At 52.3% G+C, this 10,079-nt stretch overlaps 1 protein-coding gene across 1 annotated transcript in view; it reads left to right on the forward strand.

Annotated features, from left to right (window-relative positions):
* Nucleotides 1-4,295: 4,295 nt before the first annotated feature.
* Nucleotides 4,296-10,079, forward strand: part of Atg9b (autophagy related 9B) — a 9,942-nt gene continuing 4,158 nt past the window's right edge. The window contains exons 1-6 of the mRNA XM_013027219.1: nt 4,296-4,833; nt 4,973-5,016; nt 5,412-5,476; nt 5,645-5,806; nt 7,991-8,132; nt 9,668-10,075. Of these exons, the coding sequence (XP_012882673.1) occupies nt 4,296-4,833; nt 4,973-5,016; nt 5,412-5,476; nt 5,645-5,806; nt 7,991-8,132; nt 9,668-10,075 (1,359 nt within the window). The remainder of the gene's footprint in view (nt 4,834-4,972; nt 5,017-5,411; nt 5,477-5,644; nt 5,807-7,990; nt 8,133-9,667; nt 10,076-10,079) is intronic.

Here is a 10,079-nt window from a genome sequence, read left to right on the forward strand (position 1 = left end):
GATTTACCAGCCTGACAGAACTCCGGGGGCGGGCTGTGTGTGTGGAACCCTCTGGTCGTTCTAATCTGGATTCCCTAATGAGTTTTTTTCTTTGTCAGTCGTGGGGCCTGAACTCTGGGCCTGGGCGCTGTCCCTCAGCTCTTCAGCTCAAGGCGAGCGCTCTACCACTGGAGCCACGGTGCCACTTCCGGTTTTCTGGTAGTTTATGCGCCACTTCCGGTTTTCTGGTAGTTTATTGGAGATGAGAGTCTCCGGGGATGTTCCTGTCCCGGCTGCCTTTAACTGCGATCCTCAGATCTCAATCTCCTGAGTAGCTAGGATTTCAGGCGTGAGCCACCGATGCCCGGCTTCCTACTACTGAATTTTTGAGAACAGAAAGGCTGAAATTTCTCAAGGTGCAACCTCAGATCTATCTCTGATAGGACTCCCTTCCTTAGCTTGTCTGTCAGACTTGTCTAACCCCCCCCCCCGCCAAAAAAAAGCAACAGTTAGGGGTTTCTGGGGTGTTTTATGTGTCCCTCAGTTCTTTGGTTTCAGTGTCTAAGATTTGGACATGATCCCTGGTATGGTAAAAGAGTAATTAGCAAAGCAAAATTACACCTGGAGGTGTGAGATAGGAAGTTGTTGGTGCTTGAGGTTTTATTATCCAATAGAGTGAGGTTCCTGGGTGCTGTGCCTCAGCTTTTTTTGCTACTTGAGCCACAGCTCCACTTCCAGCTTTTTGATGGTTAATTGGAGATAAGAATCTCATGGACTTTCCTGCCTAGGTTGGCTTCAAATTGTGATCCTCAGAGCTCAGCCTTCTGAGTAGCTAGGATTACAGGTATGAGCTGCCAGTGTCTCACTCTACACTTTATTTTTTTTTTGCAAATCCTGGGGTTTGAACTCAAGGCCTCTGCACTGTCCCTGAGCTTCTTTTGCTCAATAGCATTCTACCACTTGAGCCAGAGCTCCACTTCTGACTTTTTCTGTGTATGTGGTACTGAGGAATTGAACCCAGGGCTTCATGCATGCTAGGCAAGCACTACCACTAAGCCACATCCCCAGCCCTACTCTTTTTTTTTTTTTTGTCGGTCGTGGGGCTTGAACTCTGGGTCTGGGCGCTGTCCCTCAGCTCTTCAGCTCAAGACGAGCGCTCTACCACTTGAGCTACAGTGCCACTTCTGGTTTTCTGGTGGTTTATTGGAGATAGGAGTCTCACGGTCTCTCCTGCCCGGGCTGGCTTTGAACCATGATCCTCAGATCTCAGCCTCCTGAGTAGCTAGGATTACAGGCGTGAGCCACCAGCGCCCGGCACAGCCCTACTCTTTTTTAACCTCAGGACCTCAGGCATGTTAGGCAAATGTTTTTTTAACACAGGCCATCCCCACCTATGCTTTTAAGAAGTTGAGGGCAGATGTCTCTATGCGTTTATTCCTCTGCCCTGTTCAGTTTAGGGCCAAGCATAGAAGATTGTATAGCAGCCATTATGCCCTCATGGCTCAAGAGAGACCTTGATATGAGGACTTCAGGAGGGCACAGATCATCTTACTTTTTTGGGGGGTTGGTTGTGGGGCTTGAACTCAGGACCAGAGTGCTGTTCCTAAGCTTTTTCTCTAAAGGCTAGCACTCCACCACTTTGAGCCACTTCCAGTTTGCTGGTGGTTAACTGACAAGTCTCATAAGCTGGGTGCTGGTGGCTCACGCCTGTCATTCTAGCTATTCAAGAGGCTGAGATTTGAGGATCGAGGTTCAAAGCCAGCAGGAAAGACCGTGAGATTCTTATCTCCAAGAAACCACCAAAAAAACCAGAAGTGGCACTGTGGGTCAAGTCAAGTGGTAGAGCGCTAGCCTTGGGCTGAAAAGCTGAGGGACAGTGCCCAGGCCCAGAGTTCAAACCCAATGACCGACAAAAAAAAAAAAAAGTCTCACAGACTTTCTTGCCCAGGTTTACTTCAAACTGCAATCCTCAAATCTCAGCCTCCAGAGTAGTCTGGATTACAGGCGTGAGCCATTTAGGGTTTTAGGAAATGGAATCTTGCAGCCCAAGGCATTTCCTCATTCTTGCTCAAGTTTACTTATCTGCCCAGCTAGTTAGAGTTTAGAGTTTATTCTTAGGTGTAATTATTTGTTTACATTGTCTTCCTCTTCCTCGGGGCTAACTTCTTGGCTGGGGTGGCTTTCCTTTGTTCATCTAGTTCCCTAATCTTCCACTGTCTGTAAGAGAAGAGTGGGAGAGTTAGTTTAGGCCTGATTTGGATAGTGAATGGGAATTAGGCTGAGATTAGCCTAAAGAGTTTAGAGAAGGGTTCTAGTTTGTGTTATGTAAATTAAATCAGCAGCAGAGGAAAGAGAGAGCAGCAGGTGGTATACAGGCCAGGGAAAGGTTTATTTTCCAGCTGCAGCTCACCTCTGGCCAAGTTGGAAGCCCACGCAGCAGGGATGAAAAAGGGTCGAACCACAGCTGGACCACGACTTATCAAGGCCAGGGGTGGGAGAAAGTGTGGCCACACAGGCACACAGGATTTGGATTGGGGGGGGGAAGGTGACTGCCTCTAAGCGTGCCAGTTACCTAGGTGATGCAGGTACTGGGCGGAAACTTAACCAGGAGGAGGAGTTGTCTGCCCCTTCTTCCCAGGGTGGACCTTACAGTTTGACTATGAACCCCTTTTCCCATGCGCATCTTGACTACTTCCTCCTCTTCTTCCTCCTCCCGTTCCTTCATTATTATTTTCTTTAAGTAGTCAACAAGTCAGATCACGAGATCTTGGCCATTCACCCCTTCTGTCATCGTAATTCTCTCCCTGTCAGTGGTGCTGAGTAATTGCTATCAGGTGGGTGAGGTGAGAGGGCCCAGTCAGAACCTCACAATACCCATCACGACAGAAGTGTCATCATGAGAACCTTCTGGCCCCTCCTCCCCCGCTTGCCCTCATCCTCTACAACATGGCATTCCATTTTTGCAACCTGTTAGAAGGATTCTCATAGTTCTGCTGGGCCGTAATGCATGCAAGCCCAGAGCTTCAGTGGCAATTTCTTTCCCAGAAAGGATGCACAGAGGAGAAAAGAGGCAGCGTGGGCATGAATTGTGGGGCAATTCCACAGTCACCTTCACATTCCTCCAGGAAACCATGTAGAAAGCACCGTTTTCCTCTCTGTTTCTAGGTTACTGGCCCTATGTCCATCCTGGGCCCTATGTCAGTCCTCAGTCTCCAGCCCTGAGGTCCTCTGACACCTGCTGGCTGCACCTCAGATCCTGCTTCAGTAGGGCACCAGGTGACTCAGGGCCTTAGGAATGGCGTTGGGCAAGCCATCGGACCAGCCACCTGGGCCCCCATCTTGGTGACAACAAGAAGTTCAACTCAGCCCATCCTTCCACCTCCTGGGTCTGTGGCTGTCCCCCTCTGCCACTCCTGCTTTGGTGCTTCTCAGGGGCCCCAGAAAGCTAACCAGGACTTGGAGGAGAGGGCACCCATATTTTAAGAGAAGGCACTTCCACGGAACCTTACTGTTCAACTTCACCTTTCTCAAATTATCTCAAACACTAGGCAGGCTTTTCTTCCCTCACTTCTTCCTTTCCTTGGCTTCTCCACCTGGCTGCCAAGCCAGTCTCCCTCCCTACTTCTCTTCCTAGTGTGTTTAGGTGAACCAAACAGTGAGCCATTTATTGAATGGCTTGAATTCAGGGCCTAAGGGCTGTCCCAGAACTACTTTTGCTCAAGGTTAGTGTCCTACTACTTAATCCACTGTGCTACTTCTGGCTTTTTTCTGAGTAGTTATTGGAGATCAGAGTCTTCGGGAACTTTCTTTCCCGGACTAGCCTCAAACTGTGATCCTCAGATCTCAGCTTCTTGAGTAGCTAGGATTACAGGCATAAACCTCTGGCAGCACCAGGCTGAAGACACTTAAGACAGTGATAAGATACTACTTTTGTTGTTGTTGTTGTTTCTTTTGTTTTACTTAGGCCGGGGTGGCTTCCATTTTGTTAGGAGTCCTGGTTCAGTTTGAAGGTGGAGATAATAGGTGTAACTTCTTATCCCAATAAAATCTTCATTGGTGGCCTCCCAATCCTCTGTCCCTGCTGGGCGTGGAGGAGGCTGTGCCGGGAGGGGATTGGCCCCGGGTTGTAGGGAGGGTGAGTGATCACAGGTGACTGCGAGCTGGGACGCCGGAGGCCTAGCCCAGCCTGAGTCACCTCGGGTTGTGTTGTTGTTGTCATCCCTGTCTTTGTTGAAGTCCTCACTTAGCTCCACCAACCTCCATAGATACCGCGACAGCCCGGGAGTCTTCTGCTTCTCAGGAGAAGTCACAACTAGATGGTGAGCCGCAGGGGGTGGGGGGGCAGCAGGGGGCGGCTGGGGCGGTGGGGGGACATGGGGCCCAGCTCAGTGCCCCTGCTCCCCATGCCGCTGCCGCTGCCTGCTCCTCCCTGTAGGGGACCTGGGGGAGGGCGGATCTCTGTCTTCTCTCTGTCTCCTCGCACTACAAGAAGCTCCCCTTCCACGCGGAACTCTCCTTCTGTGGGCTCCCCGTGCCTGGCACTGCAGGGGACCGAGGCTTCTCAGCCTCGACAAAATACCCTCCCTGTGGCCGCCACTCCCTCACCTCAGCCCCAAATGACACCCATCTCTGCCTCCCCATCTTGGGGATCCCACTGTACCCCATCCCTATCCTCGGGCACCCCCCCTCCCTCCCGCCGGTGCCACCAGGACCCTCCTGGGCTGCGGATAGGTCCTCTCATCCCTGAGCAGGAGTATGAACGGCTGGAAGACTGTGACCCCGAGGGGTCCCAAGATTCACCCCTCCACGGGGAGGAGCAGCAACCGCTGCTGCACGTGCCGGAAGGGCTCCGGGGTGAGTGGGTTTGGGACTGGGGTGGGTGGGAGCCTGGGGATGGGGGGGAACGCGGGCTCAGCCCACGCTGGGCCTCTGGGATGGAAGCCTGGTGGCTCAGGTAGCCACCCTGGAACTGACACGCTTCCTTTGTGCCCAGGCTCCTGGCATCACATCCAGAACCTGGATAGCTTCTTCACCAAGATATCCTTTGTGCTCAGTTTGTCAGGGGTGGCATGGGAGGAGCCTCCCCCGCCCCCATTTTGTGTGTGCTAGGCCTGGGGCTTGAACTCACTGCCTGGGTGCTGTCCCTGAGCTTCTTGCTCACGGCTAGTGCCCTACCATTTAAGCCACAGAGCCACTTCCAGCTTTTTGGGGGTTTAGGGAAGATAAGAGTCTCATGGACTTTCCTGTGAGGACTGGCTTCAAACTGCAATCCTGATCTCAGCCTCCTGAGTAGTAGCTCAGGAGGGACCCATTTGGATCCGGCACATTCTTAGCAGACTCTGAGGGTGCTGTGGGTCAGGAGGTGAGCTTCCACAAGGCATCTTGGGAAAGGCCCATTGTGTCTTAGGCTTATTTCTTGACATGCTTGGCACATCTACAGCTACCACCAGCGGAATGGCTTTGTCTGCATCCTGCTGGAGGACATCTTCCAGCTGGGGTGAGACACTGATCCAAGTTCTGTCCCCTTGCTTCCCTCCGTAGTCAAGCCTGCTGCTTCTAGTCCATCCCGAGCCCAGGGCTCTGGGGGAGAGAGGGGGACCGCCCTAGGCTTGACTGGGAACCGGGGCGGGAGATCCCATCTCATCTCTGCCACTTCCCACCACAGACAATTCATTTTCATTGTCACCTTCACTACCTTCCTCCTTCGCTGTGTGGATTACGATGTTCTCTTTGCCAACCAACCAAATAACCGGACAAGATCTGGACCATTCCATAACAAGGTGACCCTGTCAGATGCCATCCTGCCCTCAGCCCAGTGTGCCGAGAGGTGAGTGAGGTTGGGATTCATGTGGAGGGGGGGGCACCCCTGCTCTTTGGCTAGATCAGCTCTCACAATCTTTTGGGGCTTGAACTCTGGGCCTGGGCGCTGTCCCTTAGCTTTTCCCACTCAAGGTGAGCACTCTACCACTTGAGCCACTCAGCTCCACTTCCAGTTTTCTGAGTGGTTTATTGGAGCTAAGAGTCTCATGGACTTCCCTGCCTGGGCTGGCTTTGAACCATGATCCTCAGATCTCAGACTGAGTAGCTAGGATTACAGGCGTGAGCCACTAGCACCTGGCTTGCCTTCAAGTCTTAAAGTGAATTTTAAAGTACACTGAGTGATGGAGACTGGTGAAGAGCCTTTGTTTAGGAGTCATGTTTATTTTTATTTACTTGGTGAAAAATTAAAGGTGAGGCCATCTTTTATTTTTGTGATGAGGACCAAACCTAGAGCCTCAGGTATTCTCGGCAGTTGTACACTGAGCCACATCCCCAGCCCTGAGGTCAGAGTTACTTCATTTTAGTTTCGTTTGTGTGTGTGCTGGTACTGGAGTGGGTACTCAGGACCTGGGTACTCCTTGGCTTTTTCACTCAAGGCTGGCTGGCACTCTATTACTTGAGCCATACCTCCACTTATGGCTTCCCCCCCACTCCCTTGTCCTGGGGCCTGGGTGCTGTCCCTGGGCTCCTTTTTTTTTTTTTTTGTTCAAGGCTATAGCACTCTACCACTTGAGCCACAGCACCACCTCCAGACTTTTCTGTGATTAATTGGACATAAGAGTCTCACAGACTTCCCAACCCCTGCTGGTTTCAAAATACAATCCTCAGATCTCAGCCTTCTGAGTAGTTAGAATTACAGGCGCGGGGCTGTAATTTAACTTAAGCAAAAAGAAAAAAGCTGGAAGTGGTGCTGTGGCTCAGGCTCAAGTGGTAGAGCGCTAGCCTTGAGCTGAAGAGCTGAGGGACAGCACCCAGGCCTAGAGTTCAGGCCCCATGACTGGACCCTCCCCCCAAAAAAAATTACAGGCCTAAGCCACCAGCACCTAGCAGCTCCTGGCTTTTTTCTTTCTTTCTTTCTTTTTTTTTGGTTGGTCGTGGGGCTTGAACTCTGGGCCTAGGCGCTGTCCCTGTGCTCTTCAGCTCAAGGTGAGCGCTCTACCGCTTGAGCCAAAGAGCCAGTTTTCTAGTGGTTTACCGGAGATAAGAGTCTCACAGATGTTCCTGCCCCTGCTGGCTTTGAACTACAATCCTCAGATCTCAGCCTCCTGAGTAGCTAGGATTACAGGTGTGAGCCACCAGTGTCCGGCCTCCTGGCTTTTTTTTTTTTTTTGTCGGTCATGGGGCTTGAACTCTGGGCCTGGGCACTGTCCTTCAACTCTTCAGCTCAAGGAGAGCCCTCTACCACTTGAGCTACAACACCACTTCCATAAAATGCTGCTGGGATTTGTTTTTTGTCGGTTGTGGGGCCTGAACTCTGGGCCTGGGCACTGTCCTTCAACTCTTCAGCTCAAGGCTAGTGCTTTACCACTTGAGCCATAGCGCCACTTCCGGCTTTTTCTGCTTATGTGGTGCTGAGGAATCGAACCCAGGGCCTCAGGCATGCAAGGCAAGCGCTTTACCACTGAGCCACCTTCCCAGCTCCTCTGGCTTTTTTGTGTGCCTAACTGGAGCTAAGAATCTCATGGACTTTCCTGCCCAGGCTGGCATTGACTCTGATCTCAGATCTCAGCCTCCTGAGTAACTAGAATTACAGGTGTGAGTCACTAGTGCCCACCACTGAGGTCAACATTAAGGTCTATGAAAGCACATGTCTTAGCTGGAACTGGTGCCTCATGCCTGTAAGCGTAGTTACTCAGGAGGCTGAGATCTGAGGATCACAGTTCAAAGCCAGCCCACGTGGAAGTCCATGAGACTCTAATCTCCAATTAACTACCATAAAACCAGAAGTGGAGCTGTGGCTTAAAGTGGTCGAGCAAAAAAAAGCTCAGGGACAACACCCAGACTCTGAGTTCATCAAGCCCCATGACCCCCATACAAAAAAGTATTAACTTTGCAGTCATCTGTGAAGGCCTTTTTGGGGATCTTTCCTTGGACTTCACCTGGAGAACTGTTGGTCTTTTAAACTCCTCCCAGTATCCATCTCTGTGGGCTTTCCACTTTTCTACACCAAGACCTGTCCAACCCCATACAGGATCCATGACAGTCCCCTGCTGGTCTTCCTCTTGGTGCTGGCTGCTGGCTTCTGGCTGTTCCAGCTGCTTCGCTCAGTCTGCAACCTCTTCAGCTACTGGGACATCCAAGTGTTCTACAGGGAAGCCTTGCACATCCCTCCGGTGAGCGGAGCAGGCGCCTCTACAGGGAAGGGTGGGTAGAGGCGAGGCGGAGGGGGCAGCACACAGACGAAGGACCAGCTGGGGAATGAGGCCTTCATGAATGTGCCCTGGACTAGAGTACCCTTATTAATTTGTTTGTTTATTTATTGCTGGTTGTGGGACTTAAACTCAGGGCCTGGGCACTACCCCTGGGGTAATTTGCAGAAGCCCAGTCTACCACTTTGGGCCACAGGCTCCACTTTTTTTTTTTTTTGCCAGTCCTGGGGCTTGAACTCGGGGCCTGGGCACTGTCCCTGAGCTGCTTTTGCTCAAGGCTACCACTTGAGCCACAGCACCATTTCTGCCTTTTTCTGTTTATGTGATACTGAGGAATTGAACCCATGGCTTCATGCAGGCTATCAATAATCTCTATCAATAATCCACATTTCCAGCTCTCCTTTATTTATGTATAGTTAGTTAGTGCTGGTCCTGGGGTTTGAGTTCAGGGCCTGGGCACTGTCCTTGAGCATCTTTTTGTTAATTGTTAGCAGTCTACCATAGCTCTACTTCTGGCTTTTTGGTAGTTCAGAGAACTTTCTTGCCTGGGCTAGCTTTAAACTGCAATCCTCAGATCTCAGCCTCCTGAGTAGGTAGAATTACAGGTGTGAGCCACCAGACTAAGCTCCTTTATTGATATGGGTCATACAAGATGACTTATAGTCATATGCCATGATGTAAAAACAATGGGTGCTTGGAGGAAGGGCTGTCACCTGACTTTCTAGAGCAGAGGGCATTCTGGTTGGGTTTGGAAGGTCAGATGAGAGGCATTTTGTTGTTCTCAGGACAGGAAGTAGGGAAGAGCAATGAGCACTTGCTTGTGCGCCTTCCTGGAAGGGAGCCTGGTTATTTATGCTGCCCCTCTTGTTTGTGCTGGCTGTTTCTTGCTCCGAATGGAAGTTTTTGGTTAAAGGCACTCCTCAGCCCTGCAGTGGACAGAGATGGATAGAGGAGTGCCAGTGTGATCTCTGCTTTTCTTTTCCTTTTTGATGGTGCCTGTACTGGGGCTTGAACTCAGAGCCTGAGTGCTGTCTTTTAGCTTCTATTGCTCAAGGTTGACACTCCACTTCTGGCTTTAAACTGGTTAATTGGGGATAAGAGTCTCGTGGACTTGCTTGCCTGGGCTGGCTTCGCCAACCACACTCCTCAGATCTCAGCCTCCTCTACTGCCTCACAACAACCAGTTTGAAGGAGCTGAGAAGCAGGGTCTGACACCTGGAGTTTAAAGGGGGGGTGTCACCAGGAAGCACATGATTAATGGCTACATGAGTGACAGCCAGGGTCAGGAGCAGAACACTCCAGAAGGAAATGAAAGCCAAAGGACTCCTGTTGGCCCCCAGGGTTCGAGGAGGGCTGAAAGCCAGGCGTCCGTGGGTGAGGAGGCCATGGGGGCTGCGGCTCTGGCCTTGGCGAGGGTGTGGCGGTTTGCAGGCCGCCTGCCTGTGGCATCTCCACGGAGGGGAATCCGGTCTGCGGTGCTCACCGACCCCTCTCTTTAGGAGGACCTGGGCTCCGTGCCCTGGGCGGAGGTGCAGTCCCGTCTCCTGGAGCTGCAGAGGAGCGGGGGTCTGTGCGTGCAGCCGCGCCCCCTGACCGAACTGGACGTCCACCACCGCATCCTCCGCTACACCAACTACCAGGTGGCCTTGGCCAACAAGGGCCTGCTGCCGGCCCGCTGCTCGCTGCCCTGGGGAGGCAGCGTGGGCTTCCTGAGCCGCGGCCTGGCGCTCAACATCGACCTGCTCCTCTTCCGCGGCCCCTTCTCGCTCTTCCGCGGGGGCTGGGAGCTGCCCGAGGAGTACAAGCGCCGCGAGCAGCGGGGCGCGCTGGCGGCGCGCTGGGGGCGCACGGTGCTGCTGCTGGCGGCCGTGAACCTGGCGCTGAGCCCGCTGGTGCTGGCCTGGCAGGTGC

This window comes from Dipodomys ordii, unplaced genomic scaffold (genome assembly GCF_000151885.1).
Source record: "Dipodomys ordii isolate 6190 unplaced genomic scaffold, Dord_2.0 Scaffold101, whole genome shotgun sequence".
In the NCBI taxonomy this organism is placed as follows: domain Eukaryota; kingdom Metazoa; phylum Chordata; class Mammalia; order Rodentia; family Heteromyidae; genus Dipodomys; species Dipodomys ordii.